This window comes from Carcharhinus amblyrhynchos, chromosome 21 (assembly GCF_965287045.1).
Source record: "Carcharhinus amblyrhynchos chromosome 21, sCarAmb.v2.hapA, whole genome shotgun sequence".
In the NCBI taxonomy this organism is placed as follows: Eukaryota; Metazoa; Chordata; class Chondrichthyes; order Carcharhiniformes; family Carcharhinidae; genus Carcharhinus; species Carcharhinus amblyrhynchos.
The window spans coordinates 19,516,540-19,541,541 of record NC_137344.1 but is presented as its reverse complement, the minus strand read 5'-3'; the positions used below and the strand labels follow the sequence as shown (position 1 = coordinate 19,541,541).

Below are 25,002 nucleotides of genomic sequence, written 5' to 3'. Positions count from 1 at the left end.
CACGGGTAGAATGTGCAAACTCCACATAGATAGTGTCCTAAGGCTGGAATTGAATCCGAGCCCCTGGCGCTGTGAGGCAGCAGTGCTAATCACTGTGCCACCCCTATACTGGAACTCCATTTATGGTTGTACCCACACCTCAGGGACTGCAGTGGTTCAAGAAGGCAGCTTACTACAACCTTTTCAACGAGCAATGAACATTGAATGCTGGTTTACCCAGCAAAGCCCACATCCCGTAAATAAATGTTAAAAAACGGGCTCTGGACCACCATAACGTCAGGCTGGTTTTTAGACATGAAAAATTGTAGATCCACAGGGGGTGCATGGCAGGTATTCTCAGGCAGGCTAGCAAAGAAACCAGTTTGGTAGTGGCTGAGGTTTTTTTTATTGACACCGAGAATTTAGAGAGACTTTATGGTATCCAGTATCTGTGGCTATTTCTTGATATAAAGTGTAATGTATCAAACTGTCTGAAGGCTGTTATATATGACGGTGAGTGCCTGACACACTGGGCTTCCCCATGACTGACAATGTGGATGTTTTTGGAGCCTCCTTCTCCAGTTAAAATAGAGTCATCGAGGTTTACACCAATGGAAACAGGCCTTTCAGCCCAACTTGTCCACGCTGCACTTTTTTTTTAAAGACTGTAAGCTAATCCCAATTGTCCACATTTGGCCCATATCCCTGTATACCCATCGTACCTATGTAACTATCTAAATCCTTTTTAAGAAACAAAATTGTACCCGCCTCTACTCTATCTCTGGCAGCTTGTTCCAGACATTCACTACCCTCTGTACGAAAAAATTGTCCCTCTGTCCACTTTTGTATCTCTCCCCTCTCACCTTAAACCTATGCCCTCTGGTTTTAGATTCCCCTACCTTTGGGAATATATATTGACTTTCTATCTTGTCTACGCTCTTCATTATTTTATAGACCTCTGCAGAGGTCACCCTCAGCCTCCTACGCTCCAGAGGAAAAAGTCCCAGTCTATTCAGCCTCTCCATATAACTCAATCCATCAAGTCCTGGTAGCATCCTAGTAAATCTTTTCTTCACTCTTTCTAGTTTAATAATATCCTTTCTATAATAGGGTGACCAGAATTGCACACAGTATTCCAAGTGTGGCCTGATCAATGTCTTGTACAACTTCAACAAGATGTCCCAACTCCTGTATTCAATGTTCTGACTGATGAAACCAAGCATGCCAAATGCCTTCTTCACCACTCTATCCACCTGTGCCTCCACTTTCAAGGAACTATGAACATGCACTCCTAGATCTCTTTGTTCTGTAACTCTCTCCAACGCCCTACCATTAACTGAGTATTCCTGCCCCGGTTCAGTCTACTAAAATGCATTACCTCACACTTGTCTAAATTAAACTCCATCTGCCATTCGTCAGCCCACTGACCCAACTGATCAAGATCCTGTTGCAATTGGAGGTAACTTTCTTCACTGTCCACTATGCCACCAATCTTGGTCTCATCTGCAAACTTACTAACCATGCCCCCTATATTCTCATCCAAATCATTAATGTAAATGACAAATAACAGTGGGCCCAGCATTGATCCCTGAGACACACTGCTGGTTACAGACCTCCAGTTTGAAAAACAGCTCTCTACAACCACTCTCTTTTGTATCCATTTAGATACCTACCCTGGATCCTGTGAGATTTTACTATATGCAACAACTTAAAATGCGGTACCTTGTTAAAGGCCTTGCTAAAGTCCATGTAGACAACATCAGCTGCACTGTCCTCATCTACCTTCTTGGTTACCCCTTCAAAAAAACTTAAATAAATTTGAGAGACATGATTTTCCACTCACAAATGTTTAATTGTCCATCATCCTTTATGATTGAATGTGATATGACTCAATCTGTAGGACTGCAGAGTTTTGACCTGATCGTCTGTTTGCTTAACTCTGTCTATTGCATTCAAATTAGCATGCATGTAGTCCGAATTGGTAGCTTCACCAGGCTGGTACCCTGTTTTTAGGGATGCCTGTTGCTGTTCCTGGCATGGTTCAGTCCTCTCCTCATTGAACCAGGACTGGTCGCCTTATTTGGTGGTAATAGTGGAATGAGGGATTTGCTGGGTCATGAGATAACAGATAGTGGCTCAGTACAATTCTGCTCTTGTTGATGGCCAATAGCACATCATAGATGCCCAGCTTTGAGCTGCTAGCTGATCTTCAATAAAGGAAATTAACTCATGAAATTTTGGAATAATTTTACAGTAGTGAAATTTGCCTACTGAAGTACTTAGTTTGGCAGATATGCAATAAAAATCAAGTTGTCAAAAATCTTGTTTACCGTCTGTGTAATCTCTGGTGCATCTTCACCATGGTCTAAGGATTGAACAGTGTCAGACTTGGGGCTATGAAGAGATAAACAAATGAAATAAATAATCATAGAAAATAACTATTTAATACCAAAACTAGAAATTATTTCTATATTTAAAAAATGTACTTAAATGGCTATTACGATTCCTCTTAAACCAAAGTGTACTGTGGTTGGAAGCTTATGATCTGGTTCACTTTCCATTGCCTCAAGACTGCCCTCTCTGTCATTGTTTTTAATTTTCATAAGAACATAATATAAGAACATAAGAAATAGGAGCAGGTGTAGGCCATCTAGCCCTTCGAGCCTGCCCCGCCATTCAATAAGATCATGGCTGATCTGAAGTGAATCAGTTCCACTTTCCCGCTTTCTCCCCATAACCCTTAATTCCCTTGTCTATCAGAAATCTATCTACCCGTGACTTAAATATATTCAATGAGGTAGCCTCCACCACTTCAATGGGCAGAGAATTCCAGAGATTCACCACCCTTTGAGTGAAGAAGTTCCTCCTCAACTCTGTTCGAAACTGCACCCCCCCCCCCTTATTTTGAGGCTGTGCCCTCTAGTTCTGCTATCCTTTCTAAGCGGGAAGAATCTCTCTACCTCTACCCTACCTAGCCCCTACATTATCTTGTAGGTCTCTGTAAGATCCCCCTTCAGCCTTCTAAACGCTAACGAGTACAGACCCAGTCTATTCAATCTCTCTTCATAAGCTAACTCCCTCATCTCCGGTATCAGCCTGGTGAACCTTCTCTGTACTCTCTCCGAGACCAATATATCCTTTCACAAATACGGGGACCAAAACTGCACACAGTACTCCAGTTGCGGCCTCACCAGTGCCCTGTACAGTTGCAGCAAGACCTCCCTGCTTTTATATTCTATCCCCCTCGCTATAAAGGCCAACATTCCATTCGCCTTCTTGATCACTTGATTTATATTAATCATTTCCCTTATTCATTATTCAACTGTGTTTACTCATTTGCCAATAACTCCATTGTCAAGTTCACTCCAAAGACATACCTTCAGAGCACACAATCATGATCCTTCTCATTGTCCAACAAGCGAATTGCTATAACTGGGTCTCCTAAACTCTCTTTAATTAACATTATTCCTATCAATTCTTTAAAATCATATTGGGATGTGTTTTAGAACATAGAACACTACAGCACAAACAGGCCCTTCGGCCCACAAGTTGCGCCGATCACATCCATACCTACCAGGCCATAGAACTATCTGTAACTCCCAAACCCATTAAATCCCACGTACTCATCCAGAAGTCTCTTAAAAGACCCCAGAGAGTTCACCTCTACAACCACCGACGGCAGCCGATTCCACTCACTCACCACCCTCTGAGTGAAAAACTTACCCCTAACATCTCCTCTGTACTTCCTTCCCAGCACCTTAAACCTGTGCCCTCTCGTAGCGACCATTTCAGCCCTGGGAAATAGCCTCTGAGAATCCACCCTATCTATTCCTCTCAACATTTTATAAACTTCTATCAGGTCGCCTCTCAACCTTTGTCTCTCCAGGGAGAATAGACCTAGCTCCCTCAACCTATCTTCATAAGGCATGCCTCCCAACCCAGGCAACATCCTTGTAAATCTCCTCTGCACCCTCTCAATAGCTTCCACATCTTTCCTGTAGTGAGGCAACCAGAACTGCGCACAGTACTCCAAGTGTTTTTAACATGTCACCTGACTAGAAAACTGCCCTAAGGGCTGGGCCACCTATTGTAGACAGAAATCACATCATTTTCATGACATTGGAATGAAAATCAGGCTTTTTCTTTCAGATGGTCAACCCTCAATGGCAGATTCACAAACAGGTGGCAGATTCAAAATCTATGTCAGTTTCTTCATGTGTCAAGCAAGTCTAACCATGCTAGTCTTCACTTCTGATAATTCAACTTTTAACTGTTCTTCATCTATTAATATCCTTAGCCCCACTATCTCCCTTGACCTCAAATGTAACTTTCACAAACCACTTATTGTTCAAACTTCCTCTAAGAAGCATGGTTTTCTCTTTCATGTCAAAAATTCTTTTTAAAACATTCAATACTGTTCTTCAACAGGAGACTCTTTTAAAGTATCTCTAATACAGGATAAAATGTCTCAATTTTATTGGTGATCCCTTTCAATTCTAGTCTGCAGCTCTTTTTTTGTTCATTCGTGGGACATGGATGTCACCGGCTGGCCAGCACTTATTGCTGATGCATAGTTGCCCTTGAGTAAATGGTGGTGAGCTATCTTCTTAAAATGCTGCAGTCCATATGCTGTGAGTTGACCCACAATGTCTTTAGGGAGGGAATTCCAGGATCTTGACCCAGCAACTGCAAAGGAATGCAATATATTTCCAAGTCAGGGTGGTGAGACGTTCCCATGTATCTGCTGCCCGTGTCTTTCTAGGTGGAAGTGGTCATGGGTTCAGAAGGTGCTAAGGATCTTTGATGAATTTCTGCAGTGAATCTTATAGAGAGAACACACTGCTGCTACTGAGCATCACTGAGGTGGAGGAAGTGGATTTTTGAACTGCATCCTCTGTTGCAACCAAAATTCTATTTCTGACTCATCATTTCTACCAAATCAAGTAGATATTTCTTTTTTGCTGGGATTGGAAAAAAAATGAATTGTGCTGTCTTTTTTCAGACCCTCATAACCTGTAACTCCTTGTTTCCTTTTCGTTCCTCCTACTATTTTAAGATTTTAAAAAAACACAATGTCAATCTTCAATCATGATTTCCTGAGTTACACTGTCTTATTTTCACATTTTGTATATTTGTACTGAAGTAGGGAAAGGGTGAATGCATTTTGTACCTGAAGGGAAAGGGTTAATGGCACAAACATTACCCTTCATCATGACTGATCTTCTCAAGCTTATACTGCTCCTGGCATTAATATAAGTTATTTGTTCATGTGTTACATGCTTTAACTCACGTTTTTATAAAGACAGTTTAATGTGGCTGTTATTTTGTAGAGTTTGCAAATCTTACCTACTTGTGTTAGTTGGACATCATTACACAGATAGTAGTTTACAATACCAGCTTTTGACATCTGCTGATGGCAGATCGCAATACCGACTTTTAACAGGAAGAGTCCTGCTGGGACAGCCGCGATTGCACAAGTACCTTCAAAGACAGGGATGCCAGTACTGTTGCAGAGGGGTTTTGAATCGTGACCGGATTGAAGCCTGTGTCATGACTGCAGGACTGTGATTCCTGATTAAATCTGGGGCTGAATCATGACCAATGAAGGAAGACCTGGAGGTCTGGCAGGAATTGAAACTTTGAATTGTGGTTACTGCTAGAGCTCATGATGTATAAATGCCCACTTGTGTTTGTGTTTATGAGAAGTCTGGTAGTCCTGGTTGGAACCAGTTCTCCCAAAGCTATGGAATAAAGGCCAGAATTTTGAAATAAAAACCACTGCATTTTGACTCACTAACAGTCTCAGAGGTGCTATATTACCTACAACAGTACTATGTGCCTGATCCCTTCATTTTGATGCTTCAATAGTAAAAGCCAAGTGCTATTTTGCTTGAATATGACTCAGTAACAAGTAATACCAATGCTCTAAATACATGCACATGTATTTTGTTTTTATCAAATGAAATTGTAAAATTCCAAACCAACCTTCAGATTTTTCTTTTGTTTTATTCATTTTACGGGACATGGGTGTTGCTGGCTGGGCAGCATTTATTGCCTATCCTAGCTAACCTTAGAGGACAGTTGAAAATCAACCACATTGCTGTGGCTCTGGAGTCACATGTAGGCCAGACCAGGTAAGGACAGCAGATTTCTTTTCCTAAAGGACATTAGAGAACCAGATGGGTTTTTCCAACAATCCACAATGATTTCATGGTCATCATTAAAGTTTTAATTTTAGACTTTTACTGAACTCAAATTTCGTCATCTGCCAGTGGCAGGATTTGAACCCTGGATCTTGTCCTGGGTCTCTGGATTATGAGGCCAATGACAATACCACTACAACACTGCTTCCCCTGTATCTAACTAAATTTGTGACAGATTTCAGAAACAAAACCAGAATTCTACTGTTGCAGCGCTGTGTTTCTGTAAATTGATCTCTTAAACTGTTCTAATGAAGCGCTCCAGAAGCTCAAGGGACATCACATCATCTTTCAATTAGACACTTAACCCCATGCACCATCTTCATCTTTCACTCCATCCAACGCCAAAGCACCGTGGCAGCAGTGTTTATCATCAATAAGATGCACTGCAACAACTTACCAAGTACCTTCAGCAGAATTTCCCAAACCCACAATCTACTCCCTAGAAAAAAAAGGCATGTCATGAAATGTTAGGACACTATTAAAATGAATGTATCGTTTTGTGGAAAAGTAAAATCAAACTGCCATGTATTTTTTTCTGTCTGGGCAGAAATAAAGGCACAGGGCGTTCTCTGCAACTGATTATATTTGAGTAGTCAGAATGCTGTGTTTAGGAAGCAGTAAACAATTGCTGAATAGGTGCTGAAAAAGCAACAGTGAGAGAGAGAGACAGAGAGGGTCAGCCAGAAAAGAAGTATTGAAGGCAAAAGCCAGTTTGTGCAAGATTATTTTCTTTGCCGAACAGAAGACCATTCCCAAATCTTGGTCACTTAAGCTGTATGGTGTGGTCGTCATTGGCTAGATTTGACCAACAGATTTATGGGTGCTGTTTGGATTTTAGTAGAGTGCAGAATTACAGGGGAAATAGATACTTTTCGTTTTCCCATTCTATCCCTTCAGTGCAGAAGGAGATTGTTTGGCTGTAAGGGGCTAAGTGCTTACTGTTAATTTGTTGACTTATAAGATTGTTCTTTGTAGTGTCTTATTATCTTCAATTTTAAAAATCGTTTAAAGAGGTCCGAGTTCTCACTGTCTGCATGTTTCCCACTAATTTTAATTAAGCATTTCCTTCTAATAATCCATGCAAAACCAGTGTTTCAGGTTGGCACACTCATGCATCGAACATCAGTGGGATTTCATAACAGGCAGCAAATCTATGCAAATACAAACACCTTTAATTTCTCCTTCAAGCCAATCGTCATTCTGACTTGGAACAATTTTGCCATTCCTTTTCTGTCACTAGGTCAGAATTCTGGAACTCCCTAACAGCACTGTGAGTGTTCCCACGACACGAGAGTGTGGCAGTTCAAGACAACAACTTACTTCAAGGGCAATTCAGGGAATGGGCAATAATACTGATATAACCAGTGATACCCAGATCCATGAATGAATAAAAAAGGTTACACTCTTCAGTACTCAATACTGAATACAAAACTACAGATCATTACAACTGCTTCAATTTTTTTCAGAGTAGCTACTGACATTGGTTCCCTTGTTATCATATACAGTTAGTTCTTTTAGATCCTCTTTTTATTACTTTCACTGACCCATTACAACACACTTTTGCCCACTTAGCCTCATTTAATCTTTCTTGTCTTCCACCCTGCAAGAGATTTTCCTTTTATTTCTTATTCCTCTCCCACTCTTTGCCTCTTTACTTGCTTAAGTTGTTGCACCTCCAACTTTTGCCAGTTCTGCTGAAAATCAGATCACCTCAAACATGAATATAGAAACCCTCTCCACAGATACTGCCAAACCTGTTGAACTTTTCACTATTTTTGTTTTAGATCACAGAATTTCTCCAGAGGAGGAGGCCATTCAGCCCATCAAGTCTGCACTGACTGTCTGACAAAGTATCTTACACAGGCCCACCCCACTCCCATAACCTTCACATTTACCCCATCAATCCCCCTAACCCACACATCTTGAGACAGTTAAGGGGCAATTTAGCATGGCCAATCCACATAACCTGGAAACCTTTGGATTGTGGGAGGAAACCAAAGCACCTGGAGAAAACCTACACTGACACAGGAAGAACATACAAACTACAGGCACCCAAGGCTGGAATCAAACACAAATCCCTGGTGTTGTGAGGCAGCAGCGCTAACCACTGTGCCACCATGCCATTCAATATCCATAGTATATGTTTTTATATCAGTTTCTATATCAGAATCAATATTGTTTGATGACTGGAGGGTAAAAATAAACAAAAAGGACATTTTCAAAAATTGTGAAAATTCAGGAATGAAATTCACAATGATCAAGTGACGGTCAGGTGCGCCAAGTTCTGCCCTGCGTTTTGCCCTAATGAAACATTAAGTTTTCAAGCAAATCTTTTCAAGACGCGGTTCCATTTTCAAATGACCCCATCGAAGATCATCCACGACACTGAGCTGTGAAGGGTCTGGGAATCTTTAAACGCAAATGTTAAATGAAATTTCAAAATTACTTCGAATTTCCTGATATCGCGAACAACTGTGGGTGGCAAAATAATGATTGTTTAAGTGTGAGAGGAAAGCATTGTGTACAGATTGGGAACGCTCGTGTCCAGTTACCTCTCCTCATCCGCCATCTTCCCTGTTGCTAAGAAACAACAACAACAACCCGGGCCGCAGCCGGAGTCCGGTGCTGGGCTATACCACTGTCAAGGGAGGGGGGTTTTGAGCACGGACTGTTCGGGATGTTAATGCTGGGAGTGGAGAGGGGGAGTTACTGACTACGTCCCCCCCCCTCCCTTCCCGGGCTGTGAACCGGACCTGAGGGAGGTTGCCATTGACGTATTATTTTGCTCTTGACGACTAATTATTTATTTCGTTTCTAGTTCCCCGTTTGACTCGGCTTCTCTCTGTTGCACACGCACACACACGAAATGACTCGGAACTTGTTCCTGTTGTCTTAGTATTTTCGGTAGGGCGGGTCACTGTGTCCCGGAATAGCTGCAAAAGGTTGGGCGCAGTTCCACAGATGGGGACAGACCTGCAGCACTTCCCATTTTTCCCAAACCCCAGAATCAGCAGCACTGAGACTACACGGGAGCGAGCAGGAGGAGGCCATTTAGCCTCTCCAGCCTGTTCAGCAATTCGACACCTGACTCCGTTTCCCAGCCTTTAACCCATAACCTTTGGTCCCACTAACGAGAATCTATCCCGGCGTTCAGTTTTCAGAGGGTAAGCACTTCCATTTCTTGTTCAAAATTGATAGATTTTAACTTCGAAGATACTTAATAACTTATTAAGCTATTAGAAAGTGGTTCCTTTGCAGCACATATCAGAAGAGGGCACTTGGAGACACTGCTTTAAACAGTGAAAGCAATGGCAATGACTTCGTTGGCAGACTTAAGTTTGCTACTTTTTCTGCAATGAATATTAAACTAATTTTGTAACACCACTGTGCTGGAACATGCTTAATTCCAAACCTTATTGCACCTCAACAAGTTGGAACTTAATATGTGTGAGCTTACACAGTGGACGTAAACAATTATTTGACCTGAAAAGTCCCAGAGGTGGCTAGCAATCTGCAGCCAGCCTGGTTCCAGAGTGGCTGCTGCTATGCACATGAGTGAAACGTACATCGTGAAAGTGCAAATAGAATCACAGAATGGTTACAGCACAGAATGAGGTCATTTGGCCCATTGTGCCTCTCTGAAACAGTAATTCCCTCTGGGCAACTTGCCCTGTGAATTGTTCCTACATTCATCAAGGCCTAAGACAGTGGATACAGTCAGTCACTGAGGCCTGTGCCTTTAAGGGGGGACCCTGGTCTTACTGGCCAAGTAGCCTATCAATATCTGATTGCTCTCAGAGTCCTAGAGGTTTACAGCATGGAAACAGACCCTTCAGCCCAACTTGTCCATGCTGCCCAGTTTTTTTACACTAAGCTATTCCCAATTGCATATTTTGGCACATATCCCTCTATACCCATCTTACCCAGTAACTGTTTAAATGCTTTGGAAAAGACAAAATTGTACCTCTTCTACTGCTAGCTCTGGGAGTTTGTTCCAGACGCTCACCACCTTCTGTGTGAAAGAATCTCTGGACCCTTTTGTATTTTCCCTCTCTCACCTTAAATCTATGCTATCTAATTTTAGATTCCCCTCCCTTCAGGAAAATATGTTGACTATGTACCATATCTATATCCCTCTATAAGATCACCCCAACATCTCCTACATTCCAGGGGGGAAAAAATTCCCAGTCAATCCAGCCCCTCATAACTCAAGCTGTCAAGTCCTGGTAGCATTCTAGTAAATCTTTTCTACACTCTTTTTCTAGTTTAATAATTTCCTTTCTATAATAGGGTGACCAGTGCTGTACACAGTATTCCAAGTGTGGCCTTACTAATGTCTTGTACAACTTCAACAAGACATCACGATTCCTGTATTCAACGTTCTGGCCAATGAAACCAAGCACACTAATACTGCCTTCACCACCATGTCCACCTGTGTCTCCACTTTCAAGGAGCGATGAATCTGTACATCTAGCCATATCTATTCTATAACTTTCCCTAATGTTCTACCATTAACTGAGTAAGTCCTGCTGCTTTTTGCCCTCCTGACATCCTCTACTCTTCAAAAGTATGATCCCAGCTCCAATGCATGTCATATGTCTCTGATGAACAAAACGGTACAGCACAGGAATAGGTGCTATGGCCCACCAAATCTGTGCCTTTCTAATATTATCATGTGTCTGTGTGGTCCATATTCCTCTATGCCTTGCCTATTCATGTATCTATCCAGATGCCTCTGGAATGTTGTTATAGAATCTGCTTCCACCACCTCTCTGGCAGTACTTTCCAGGCATTCACCACCCTCTATGAAAAACTTACCCCTTCCATCTCTTAAACCTCCCCCTCTCACTCAACCTTCAAGCTTGGGAAAAAGTCTCTGACTATCCACTATATCTAAGCCTGTCATAATTTTGTAAATCTCTATCAGGTCTTCCCTCATCCTCCAATGCTCCAATGAAAACAATCCAAGTTTGTTCTACCTTTCTTCATAGTCCATATCCTCCAAACCTGGTAACTGTCTTCTGCACCCTTTGCAATGTGTTAACATCCTTCTGGTAGTCTGTCGACCAGAATTGTACGCAATACTCCACATGCGGCCTAACCAAAATCTCGTGCTGCAACACGATTTTCCAATTTCTATACTCAACGCCCCGACTGACGAAGGCCAACAAGCCACATGCTTCTTGACCACCTTCAGGGAACTGTGGATCTGCACACCTAGATCTCTCTGTATACAAGTAGTTCTAAGGCTCGACCATATACTGTATACTTGCCTTCTGCAGTTGAACTTCTAAATTGCATCACCTCACATTTGTCTGGATTAAATTCCATCTGCCATTTTTCGGCCCCGGTTTTGCATATCCTGTTAGATGAAGAGTCATCCAGACTCAACATTAGCTCTGTTCCCGCTTCACAGATGCTGTCAGACCCACTGAGATTTTCCAGCATTTTCTGTTTTTGTTTCAGATTCCAGCATCTGCAGTAATTTCCTTTTAGCCTATCAACCTCTATGATTAGTATCTAAAGGAGCTGATCTCGCATGTTGATCATCCCGATTGATAGGCTAATTGACAAATGACTTGTTTTTCTGAGCAACAGTGGTCATTAATGAAATAATATGATGCATCACATTCCCCTGTCCTCCTTGCCTTCACTGTGGATTCTGTTTGGACCTTGCTATGGAGTGCTACTTTGTTCATCTTCACTCTTCAGAACTGGCTGGAGGCTGCTGAAGTGCTGTGTACAAAGTAGAGCACCTCATCTGTCTCCTCTCCAGCCTGTATTTTTTATGTTAATAAAGAGCACCTTCTATCATGTATGCAAATCCTTTCAGCTCCATCTCAACCATATCCTAAGGCAAACTCCTGACCAGTGAAAGCTCTGAAGGAGAGTCATATAGACTCAAAACATTAGCTGTTTCTCTTTCCGCAGATGCTGCCAGACCTACTGAGTTTTTCCAGTTTTTATTTCAGAAATCCAGCATCTACAAAACTTTGTATTCTTAAATTCATTTATGGGGTGTGGACATCGCTCGCTAGGCCAGCATTTATTGCCCAGCCCTAATTGCCCTTGAGAAGTTGCTGATCTGCCCTGGCATTCCCCCCTCAGCACTGTGGGTGTGCCTACATCTCAAGGTCTGCAACAGTTCTTGACCCAGCAATAGTGAAAGAACAGCAAATGGAGAGTAGTGGTTGTGGGTTTGGAAGGTGCTGCCTATGGTACCTTGGTAAGTTTGTGCAGTACATCTTGCAGCTGGTGCCCATGCTGCCACTGTTCATCAGTGGTGGGGGGATTGAATGACACACTTTTCACAAACAATCAAGCGAGCTGCTTCGTCCTGGATGGTGTTGAGCTTCTTGAATGTTTTGGGAGCTCCACTCATCCGGGCAGGTGAAGAGTATTCCATTACATTCCTGACTTCTAGCCTTGTAGTTGGTGGACAGGCTTTGGTGTGTCAGGAGGTGAGTTTCTCAGCCACAGTTCAATGTCTAATCAATGGTAGCCCCCCCCCCCCCCCCCCCCCCCAGGAGAATTCATTGAAGGTAATGCTGTTGAATTTCAAGGGGTGATGGTTAGATTCTCTCTTGTTGGAGCTGGTAATTGCTTTGTACTTGCCTGACGTGAATGTTACTTGTCACTTTTCAAATCAAGCCTGGATATTGCCCTTGTCAGGAGCTGAGTGACCCTGCTGGAACCCAAACTAAGTGTCAAAAACCAGATTATTGCTGAGTAAGTGCCACAATAGCGCTTTTGATGACCCCTTCCATCACTTTTCTGATGATCAAGAGCAAACTGGGGTGGTAACTGGCTGGATTGGATTTGTCCTGTTTCTTGTGTACAGGACATACCTGGACATTTTTCCACATTACCAGGCAGATGCCAGTGTTGTAGCTGTACTGGAATGACTTGGCTAGGGGGAAAGACAAGTTCTGGAGCACAATATTGCTGGAATATTGTCAGGGCCCATGACCTTTACAGTATCCAGTGCCATCAGCAGTTTCTTAATATCACGTGGAGTGACTCAAATTGGCTAAAGACAGACCAAGTTGGCTGGGTCCCAAATGACATAGCTGCTTGACTTGGACTGCAGCATGTGTTGAGAGAAAAATATACTTGACCTCACCCTCACCAATCTGCCTGCTGCAGATGCAAAGGTCCATTGCAGTGTCAGTAGGAGTGACAACTGCACAGTTCTTTTAGCAACTATCTACCTTCAAATTGAGGATGTCTTCCATTATGGGCTGTGGCACTACCACCATGCTAAATAGGATAGACTTTGAACAGATCTAGCAGCTCAAGACTGGGCATCCATGAGGTGCTATAGGCCGTCAGCAGCAAAAGAATTTTACATAAACATAAAATGTAACCTCATGGCCTGACGTAACCCCCATTCTACCATTACCACCAAGCTACACGATTAATCCTGGTTCAATGAAGAGTGCAGGAGGGCATGCCAGGAGTAACACCAGGCGTACCTAAAAATGAGGTGCCAACCTGGTGAAGATACAACACAGGACCACTTGCGTGTCGAACCGTAAGCAATAAGTAATAAGAGTTAAGCAATTCCACAACCAACAGATCAGATCTGAACTTTGCAATCCTGCTGCATCAGCCGTCAATTAAACAACTCACCAGAGAAGGAGACTCCACAATTATCTCTTTTCTCACTGATAAAGGAACCCATCACAGCTGTGTAAAAGATAAGGCCAAAGCCTTTGCAACAATCTTCAGCCGGAAGTGTTAAGTGGATGATTTTTAAAAATGTATTTACAGGATGTGGGCATTGCTGGCTAGACCAACATTTATTGCCCATCCCTAGTTGCCCTTCAGAGCATCCTCCAGAGGTGCCCAGCTGTTGAGCCACTGTTAGTGATGGATATTGAAGTTTCCCTCCTGTTCACTCTGTGCATTGTCTTTCTGAGAAAGCAATAACATTTTTAAAAATCTGTTCAAAGCAATATTGCATTCACCTGGGATTACAGTTAATCACTTATAGGAAATTGACTGTACCCATTTCATTTTACAAACACATACAATCAGGCTCAACTGGTACATGAAAGTGTTGTACAAGTCTCCTGCCGCTCCAGTTACCTCTTTTCAGTCTACTTCATTTCCCTCTATTCCTTTCTATTTCACGTACACATCAAGCTGCCCTTTAAATTGCATCAATGCTAACCGTTTAAACCATTTCACGTGACATCAGCTTCCAAATTCTTATCACTGTCTGTATAGATATTCTTACCTTTATTTGATTGGGTAATAGCTATCTTGTACTTATTCCAATGAAGTTACATTTGACTTGAAACACTGGGTGGCCCTTAACAGTCCCATCACAGTGGGAGTGCAGCCATAAAATGTGGTGAGCCGTTCCAAAGTCCATTCCTTTGGTGTGGCTGTTAAGGTCTGTTGGTGTAAAGTTCTACCCATTAACTCTGTTTCTCTTTCTACAGATGCTGCCCAACCATCTGAGCTTTTCCAGCACTTTGTCTTTATTTCAGCTCCTTAGCACCTGCAGCATTTTGTTTTCTTTATATTTAGTCCCACTTGCTTTGAGTTAACATAGAAACGAGAAGCAGGAGTAGGCCATTCAGCCCTTCAAGCCTGCTCCATCATTCATTTTGAACATGGCTGATCATCAAATTCAACACCCTGATCCCCCCGTATCTCTTGATCCTTTTAGCCTCAAGAATTTCTTGAAATCACACAACGTTTTGTCCTCAACTACTTCCTACAGTCATGAATTCCACACATTCACCATACTCTGGATGAAGGAAGTTTTCCTCACCTCTGTCCTAAGTGACCCATAAGTGAAAACAATTTTTCCACATCCAAGTTTGAGGAATTGAATTGAACACAGCACTCCAGAATGTGCTCCAACCAAGGTCTACGTAGATTTAACAATACCTCCCAACCATTGCATTTTATTCCACCAGAAATGAATCTCCAATGTATGGCCTTACCAATTTGCACTGCTATTTTTTAACAACTTGTATATCTGTATTCTTAATTCTTGATGTTTCTCTATCTCATTCAGTTTCTGGAATCTCAAGGAACTGATAAATGGCCTCCTTATCCTTCCACCAAAGTTGACAACATCATGCTTTGCTATTGTCGTGTCCATAACACATGACAGAGATCATAAACTGTTTAAGCTGAACTCCTATGTGAAGGAGCCTTCATTGGACTCTGACATTCATGTGAATTAGTAGTCATATGTCTGTTCTTTTTTCAAAGTTATCACTGGTTGTAAAAGTTTCTTATTTCCTTCCTGTATGTTTGTGTGTCTGTATGTATTATGATGACTGTCTCCTGTTTTCTGAATGATTATTATGACTGTGTGAGTAAGCAATACTTCTGATTTAATCACTGAGAAAGTTACATCAAAATTAACTTCCCAAACATAGGGCTTGAAGAAACACATCATAGTCTATTTCAAAAATTAGAGCACCTCTGCTACAAATGGTGAGAAAGAAAGTTCAATATTCCTCCCTCCCCTGTCCATGTCACAATTTTGTATTTCATTTGTCATTTATCCACCCAATCTGCAAACCTGTTTTATGCCTTCCTGTATTCTGTAAGCATTCTGTTCTTTTACATTTTGATGCATTAATTGCACAAAACTGCCGTGATTTTTTTTTTCAACTGTATTTTTTTTCCCTGTCATCCAGGTGCAGAAACTAAACCAAACTTCAAGACCATCTGTCTTTTTGCCATGGTTTCACTACATTATGACGCAGACGAGTGGGCTCTTCTTTCAGGAAATGAAGGAACTAGACTTTCATTTGTGACTAAGCCAAGAGTAAATGCTATTGCTGCTTTCAAGTATGGGACCATTCTGCTTTCTATCACTCTAGCTGGTCTGATTACTTATCATAATTATTCTGCACCAGATTCCCTGGTAATATCTGGATCTATTAACATGGACAAAACTAAACTAGACCAATTGTGGAAATCTCCAAATTATACAAACAAAACAGAGACCTCTGAAACACCAAGCAAGCTATCATTCAGTAAGAGTTATCATAGTGCCTCTCAGTGTGATATTGATTCTAATGATAGATTTGATTGTGCTTTTAATGAATTTATTGATATGAAGAAATGTCTGGCTCGTGGCTGCTGCTGGAATCCTATGGTCAATGCATCTTTCCCACTTTGTTTTTTGCCATCCAATTATCCTTCCTACAACATGGATGACCTTTCACCAACCAGCACTGGTTTCACAGGTACTCTGAGCCGCTCTGAGAAGACATTGTTCCTAAACGACATAATGACTCTTCAGTTGAGTGTAATATATGAGACAGCAGGCAGACTTCATTTCACCGTAAGTAATTGCAATTGAAAAACTAATTTTAATAAAGTCATGAAGGAGGCTGTTGATTGACCATGTGATAAGATTATAGTCATGAAACCATAGAATAGGAATGGCACAGAAAGAGGCCATTCAGCCCATCATGTCTGCACTAGCAGAAAAATCTAGCTGTCCGTTTTAATCCCATTTCCTAGCGCCCGGTCTGTAGTTTTGCAAGTTTCAGCATTTCGGGTGTAGACCTTTTAAATTACAAAAACAGAAAATGCTGGAAAAACTTAACAGGCCTGGCATCTGTGGAGAGAGAAAATTAACTTAACATTTTGAGTCTGAGAACATAGAGTTAAGTTTCGAGTCTAGTTGCTTTGCTTTTACCTTTTAAATAAGTTGAGGGTTTCTGCTTCAATCACCAATCCTGGCAGTTAATTCTAGACAATTAACACCCTTTGCATTAATATTTCCTAATATCCTCTCTAATCCTTTTACCAAAGACCTTGAATCTGTGCCCTCTAGTAATTAACTCTCTGTTGGGAGAAACAAGTTTTCTCTGTCTGTCCAGGCCCCTTGCAATTTTATACACCTTTATTAACCTCTAAATTTCCATTTAATGTTGGAAGTAGTTATATTTGACCGCAGAAAGAAATTCTGGATATATTAACCCAATACAAATAAAATGGATTCAGATTTTTCTTGAAAGTCAAAACTATTGTTTAACATGTCTTCTAGGTTCCAGTTTTGTGCTATTAATTTTCCAGTTCTACATGAAGTGGGCCCAGAGTTCAAAATTTCTTAACATAGTATAGCCTTAGAGCCACCCATAATACAACTGTATTATTTGAATTTAACCTGGTGGATTTGATACGATTTGATTTGTTATTGTCACATGTATTAACATATGGCTATACACACAAAGCATACTGTTCATAGAAAAAATATAAGAGTGTCAAATGTAGTGTTACAGTCATAACTAAAGGTGTAGAGAAAGATCAAGTTAATACAAGATAAATCCATTCAAAAGTCTGATGGCAGCAGGGCAGAGACTGTTCTCGTGTCGGTTGGTACGTGACCTCAAACTTTCGTACCTTTTTCCCGATGGGAGAAGGTGGAAGAGAGAATGTCGGGGGTATGTGGAGTCCTTAAATGGGCTGGCTGCTTTGCTGACGCAGCAGTAAGTATAGACAGTGAATGGATGGGAGGCTGGTTTGAGTGATGGATTGGGCTGCATCCACAACCTTTTGTAGTTTCTTGCGGTCTTGGGCAGAGCAGAAGCCATACGAAGCCGTGATACAACCAGCAAGAATGCTCTCTATAGTGCGTCTGTAAAAGTTGATGAGAGTTGTAGCTTAAATGCCAAATTTCCTTAGTCTTCTGAGAAGGTAAAGGCGTTGGTGGGCTTTCTCAACTATAGTGTCAGCATGGGGGGGACCAGGACAGGTTGTTCATGGCCTGGAAAGCTTAAAACTTGAAGCTCTCAACCCTTTTTACTTCATCCCTGTTGATGTAACGGGGCATATTCTCCTCTGTTTCCTGAAGTTGATTAAGATACAGCTATATAGACAAAGCATACCGTTCATAGAGAAGGAAATGAGGGAGTGCAGAATGTAGTGTTTCAGTCATAGCTAGAGTGTAGAGAAAGATCAAGTTAATGCAAGGTAAGTCCTTTCAAAAGTCTGATGGCAGCAGGGAAGAAGCTGTTCTTGTGTCGGTTGGTATGTGACTTCAGACTTTTGTACCTTTTTTCCTGAGGGAAGACGGTGGAAGAGAGAATGTTAACTTTCATTTTGTTAACATTGAGGGAGAAATTATTGTCACTGCACCAGTTCACCGGATTCTCTATCTCATTCCTGTCTCGCCATCGTTTGAGATCTGACCTACTACAGTGGTGTCATCAGCAAACTTGAAAATCGGGTTGAAGCGGAAATTGGCCACAGAGTCATAGGTATATAAGGAGTATAGTAGGGGGCTGAAAACACAGCCTTTAGAGCGCCAGTGTTGAGAATGATAATGGTGGAGGGGGTGTTGTTGCCTATCCTTACTGATCATGATTTGTGGGTTAGGAAGTTCAGGATCCAGTCGCAGAGGGAAGAGCCAAGCCCCTGGCCACGGAATTTGGAAATGAGTTTTGTAGGAATAATGGTGTTGAAGGCTGAGCTATAGTCAATAAAGAGGAGCCTGATATAGGTGTCTTTGGTTGGGACTATGTTGCTTAAATTTATAGGTTTATGGAGGCAAATGTTTTTCAAAAATGCAGTTTAAGTTGCTATTCATCTCATTGGATGAGGAATATGACTCACTGAAGTCTTTCTCAGTATCTTTTGGGTATTTTCTGTTTAGAAGAGGAGAAACCATTGGTGCCATTTTGCAGACGTATGTGCCATAATTTTTCAGCAATTTATAATTAATAGAAAGCAGAGTTAATGTGATTGGGATTAGTTTCTTTTTGGAGGTTTTGGAATCTGTTTCTTGTAAGATACTGAGAAAGTGGTGATCCGTGTCAAGAATCAACAGAACCTGGATCTCTTGGGTTAACAAAGACTCCAGTCTGATGGTTTCCTTCAAAAAAGTTGCAGTAGTTTAATTTTATTCCCATGCACCTACCTTTTATCAAGCACCTAAATACCCTTCTGCATAGTTCTGAACACTGTTGTTATTCCCTTTATTTAAAATGGCATAACTGATAACTGCAGCGATGTTCATGACCTTCTCTTGAAATTTGTTTTTGTGTATTGCTCCCTAGTGTTTAATTTGCTGATGCATTAAATCCTTTTAAAATGTTCTGGTACCTGCACACCCACATGAGAGCGCAAACCAGTTTCAAACCATTCAACTTAACTTTGAAACCAGTCAGGATCCTACTTAGTTATGTGTGTGAAGTCTGTATTGCTGATGTTTGAGAATTCTAATTTCATTAATATTATTTGCTTTCAAATAAAATTAATTGGTAATTCACACTCAATTGATTTTGAAATAACTGTAAAACAGTGAATTTGCTGAAGTGATTGGTTTAAAGTGCACTGATTACTAACTTTGACTCCCTCCTCCAAATTTAAGATTTAATTCGGCTTCGATGTTCCCATGACCTTCACACGTTCCCTCTGTTTCCTTCACACGTTCTTCAAATTGCAGTTTATCCAAATACCGTTAATATCGTATCCCATACCATATCCTGCCCCTCCACCCGGTTTTCACAGAATTACATTGTCTCTAGTTCATCCTCTGGCTCTACAACTCCTCTGGAGACTGCATTTTTCTGATTTTGTTCTCTTAAGCATTTTCATTCTGTCCAGTGTTGAATATGACCAGCAGTCTAGATCCCATACTCTGGATTTGCTCACAAAATGTCTTCATTTCCCTCTTCTTGAACATCATCCTTAAAACTCACTTTATTAACCAAAGTTTTAGTCTCAATGTCTCTGTCTCCATATCCAATTTTGTATTATTATGAATTTACAAAACACTTGAGGTGGTTTTCTACCTTGAAGGCACTAAATAGCTGCTAGTAGTTTTGATTTAAAAATGCAACCTGCTCTTAATGTCAAATATATTTGCTTCAGCAGTATAGTATCAAAAGATGACAAAACTATGATGGGGGAGCCAAGCACATCAATGAAAATGGTAAGGCTTGAAGCATTTGCAGCAATCTTCATCCGGAAGGACCAAGCGGATGATTCATCTTGACAGCCTCCAGAGATGCCCAGTATCACAGATGTCAGTCTTCAACCAGTTTGATTCACTCCACATGTAGGGGAAATGGCTGAAAGCACTGGAAACTGCAAACGTTAGGCACTTCCAACATTCTGGCAATAATGCTGAAGGATTGTCTCTAGAACCTGTCACACCTCTTACCAAGCTGTTCCGATAGAGTTACAACACTGGCATCTACCCAGCATCATGGAAAATTGCCCAGATATGTCCTGTGCACAAAAAGCAGGACAAGTCCAGACTGGTCAAGTATCGTGCCATCAATCTACACTCAATCATCAGTAAAGTGATGGGAAGTGCCATGAATAGTGCTATCAACAGGCATATGCTTAGCAATAACTTGTTCACCAATGCTCAGTTTGGGTTCCACCATGGCCACTTAGTTCCTGATCTCATAACAGCTTTGCTTCAAACTTAGTCAAAAGAGCTAATCTCCAAAATGAAATGAGAATGACTGCCATTAACATCATGGCAGCATTTGACTGTGTTTGGTTTCGAGGAGCCCTGAAAAAAACAAGTCGGGGAAACTATCTGCTAGTTGGAGTCATATCAAGCACAAAGGAAAATGGTTGTGGTTGTTGAAGGTCAATCATCTCTGCTCCAGGACAACACTGTAGGGGTTCCTCAATATAGTGCCCTTAGCCCAACCACCTTCATCAATGACTTCGCTTCCATCGTAAAGTCAGAAATGTTGGCTGATGATTTTACAATGTTCAGCAGCATTCATGATTCCTTAGATACTGAAGCAATCCATCTTCAAATTTGCAAGATCTGGACAATATCCAGGCTTAGTTTGACAAGTGGCAAATAATAATCACCCCACTCAAATGTCAGGCAATGACTATCAACAACAGGAGAGAATCAAACCATCACCCCTTGACATTCAATGGGTTGACAAGGTGGCATTTGGTTAGCACTGTGCTTCATAGTGCCAGTGACCTGGGTTCAATTCCGGCCTTGGATATCTGTCTGTCTGTGTTAAGTTTGGACATTCTCCCCGTGTTTGCATGGGTTTCTTCTGAGTGGTCCGGTTTCTTTCCACAGTCCAAGGATATGCGGGTGAGGTTGTTTGGCTGTGCTAAATTGACCCTTTGTGTCAGGAGGATTTGCAGGGTAAATACATGGGTTAACTGGGAAAGGGCCTTGCTGGGATTGTTGTTGGTGCAAACTCGATGGGCCAAGTGGTCTCCTCTGCACTGTAGGGATTCTATGATTACTGTCAATGAATCTCCCACTATTAACATCCTGGACCATTGATCACAAACTGAAGGGTACAAAAACATGTCAGAGGCTAGGAGACTTGTGGTGAGTATAGAATCCCTACAGTGCAGAAGGAGGCCATGTGGCCCATCGAGTCTGCGCCAACCACAATCCCACCAGGCCCTATGCGCATAACCCCACTTGTATACCCTGTTAGTCCCCTTGACACTAAGGGCCAATTTACTATGGCCAGTGAACGTAACCTGCTCATCTTTGAACTGTGGGAGGAAACCCACATGGATATGGAGAAAATGTGCAAACTCCACACAGACTCCACATGAGGCCCAAATTGACCCCAGGTCCCTAATACTGTGAGGCAGCAATGCTAACTACTGTGCCGCCTGAGTAATTCAGCTCCTGACTTCCCAAAGCCTGTCCACCATGTACAAGGCACATTAGAAATGTATTGGAATACTCTCCACTTCCCTGAATGAGTGCAGCTACAACATTCCAGAGGCTTGACACCATCTAGGACAAAACAGTCCACTTGATCGGCACCCTTTCAACAAACATTCACTCTCCACCACTGACACAGTGGTAGCAGTGTGTACCATCTACAAAATGCTCTGCGGAAACTCGCCATACTCCTTCAACTGCACCTTTCCATTCCACGACTAGAAGGATAAGGGCAGAAGATACATGGGAACACCATTACCCTTCAAGCCACTCACCATTCTGACTTGGAAGCATATTACCATTCCTTAACTGTCGTTGGGTCAAATGCCTGGAACTTCCTCCCTAATAGTGCTATGGGTGTACCTGCATTGCATAGACTGCAGTCATTCGGGAAGGCAGCTCACCACCTTCCTGAGGGTAATTAGGGTTGGGCAATAAATGCTGGCCTAGCCGGTGATGAACACATCCTTGCATGAATTAAAAAAAAAATCAGCAGCAGGAGCCAAGATTGAACTTGACTGATACTGCCACTAAAACAACGTAAGGCAATGGCTTATTAGTGCCAAGATAATTTTTTTTCAGAAAGGTGGCGTTTGCTATGGGTCACCTCATATGCAAGATATGTACGATGATGTCGCTCATCCCTATTTCTTTCCGTGTGGTACGTGCTGTTGTTGGTTGAGAGTGGGACAGTTTACTGTCTGACACTGCTGTTTTAGAAAATGTGTGAGAATGGCTCATGATCATCCAGATGTGTAACCCTCCCCTTTGTCGGCATTTGCTTCCAATCACTGGATTAGAAAATAAACTCGTTAAATTCTAATGCTAGCAACAAAATTAATTTTCAATCAGTGTAGTTTTGCTCCTACCAACACTTAACTGTATATATAGTTTAAACATATCTATTAATAGGCAACAAAGAACTTTAAGCTTAATAGTCATTGAATGGACATGCTTAATAAACTTTCCTGTCTGTAAGATACATTTGGAAGTTATAATTTTTTTCTTCAGTATTGTAAATCTTTGTTTCTGCCGTCTAGCTTAAGGACCCAAAAAGCAAACGGTATGAAGTTCCTATTGATGTTCCAAAGGTCTCTAAGAAAGCTTCAACCCAACTCTACACAGTGAAGTTTTCACCCAGACCTTTTGGCATAATCGTACAGAGGAAATCAAATGGTCTTGTTCTGTAAGTGTGAGTCGTCTTGCTGTTTACATTGATGCTATATTTAACTTGGAGAATTTATCCTTCACTCTAAAAACATGTTGACAAGAGTGTGAGATAAAAGATCAATACTGACCCACACCTAAGTTGAATTAAAAATGAAAATCCTGAGAATACTTAGTAATTCAGGCAGGCAACATCTGTGGTGAGTGAAGCAAAATTAAATCTTTAGATCTCCAGATTGTCAGAGACATGAAATGTGACTGAAGGTGCATGTTGGGATTCTGTGGAAGTTCTGACCTGCAGATTCCTGTGGCAATTATCTGGGAAGTTACAACTTGTGATAGACAATTCCCTACTCTCTGGGATCCGCAGTGAATGTCTCTGAGAGCAAGTACTACAACTCCCTACCTAGCAGTTCCAGTACAGCTACAAACAACACTGGCATCCACCCAGCAATGAGGAAAATTGCCCAGTACGTTCTGATCATAAAATGGACAAACCCAACCTGGCCAATTATATCCCTATCAGTCTGCTCTTATTATCGGCAAAGTGACAGAAAGTAAAGTTTATTTATTGGTCACAGTTAACACTGCAATGAAGTTACTGTGAAATTCCCAATTGCCACAGTCTGGCACCTGTTCGGGTCAATGCACCCAAACAGCATGTCTTTCAGAATGTGGGAGAAAACCGGAGTTCCCTTAGGAAACCCATGCAGACACAGGGAGAACACGCAAACTCCACACTAACAGTGACCCAAGCCGGGAATCGAACCCGGGTACCCGGCGCTGAGAGGCAGCAATGCTAACCACTGTGCTACCATGCCACCCCAAGGAGTCATCGAGCGTGTTATCGAACAGCACCTACTCAGAAACAGCCTGCTACTGATGCATGTTTGGTCTCTGCCAGGGCCATTTAGCTTCTGACCTCATTATAGCCTCAGTTCAAACATGGACAAAAGAGTTGAATTCCAGAGGTGAGATGCGAGAGAATGCATTTGACATTATAGCAGCATTTGACCAAGTGTGGCAAAATGAAGTCAATGGGGATCAGGGTGATGGGGGATGCAGTGAGAAGTCCGCTGGTTGGAAACATAGCAAGCACAAATGAAGATGGTTATGGTTGTTGGGGATAGTTATGATCTGAAATTTTTGAGCTCGCTGAGTTTGGAAGGCTGTGAAGAGCCTAATCAAAAGATTTGAGAGCAGTTGAGCTTCATTAGAATAGTGTAGGGGCTAAAGGCAGATCAGTCAAAGTGGAAAGCAGTACAAGGTAATCTCTGTTTCACTGGGAAGAACGTTTGAGGCCCTGGACGGTATTAGGTAAAAAGATAGATGTTGCATTTCCTATGCTTACTGGGAAAGGTCGAGAGTATTGGGGTGATTGAAGCTTGGATTAGGGTGTCAGGAAGCAAACAGTCTCTTTGAAATGCTGAAAGGGGAAAGGTGAATTTGATGGTAGCATTTCTTTGCAGATGGTGGAATATTATCCATTGAACATAGAAGGTGGGAGTGCGGTAGAAGGTACTCTACCATGAATAGAGAGGAATTCTACCATGAATCTGAGAGGGAGAGGAATGAGTGAGACGAAGAGTGTGAGAAACAGGCTGGGCATGGTCAAGTTGTCCATAGTGAAAGAGAGTTGTCCGTTGAGGAAAAAGAAGATATTTCGGAAGGATTGCTATAGAAGATGGCGCGATCAGAACAGATGCAATAGAGACAGAGAAACTGAGGACAATGGAATAGAGTACTTACAGGAACACTTGGAGGAAAAGTAGTCAAGGGAAGTTGTAGAAGTCAGTGGGCTTATAGCATAACACGCAATCTGAGTTCTGTTGGACTGGGAATGTTACACTAGGTTTATGGTAATTGTTAGGGACCAAATCAGAAACCCCATGGTATAATTTGAAGACTCCAACTATTTCATTATTTTGCCATTATTGTGAGGATTGGATGTTTCACTTCAGGTGTGATTCTCTTGACCTACTGTATATT

General features: G+C 41.7%; 1 protein-coding gene across 2 annotated transcripts in view; it reads left to right on the top strand.

Annotated features, from left to right (window-relative positions):
- Nucleotides 1–9,015: 9,015 nt before the first annotated feature.
- Nucleotides 9,016–25,002, top strand: part of gaa (alpha glucosidase) — a 57,031-nt gene continuing 41,044 nt past the window's right edge. Inside the window, exons 1-3 of one of the 2 annotated variants that reach the window (XM_080209583.1) lie at nt 9,016–9,346; nt 15,851–16,503; nt 22,887–23,032. In XM_080209583.1, coding sequence (XP_080065709.1) covers nt 15,895–16,503; nt 22,887–23,032 — 755 coding nt within the window. In that variant the 5' untranslated portion in view covers nt 9,016–9,346; nt 15,851–15,894. Of the gene's footprint in view, nt 9,347–15,850; nt 16,504–22,886; nt 23,033–25,002 lie in introns of those variants that run through there. The other variant, XM_080209584.1, reaches the window with a different exon arrangement.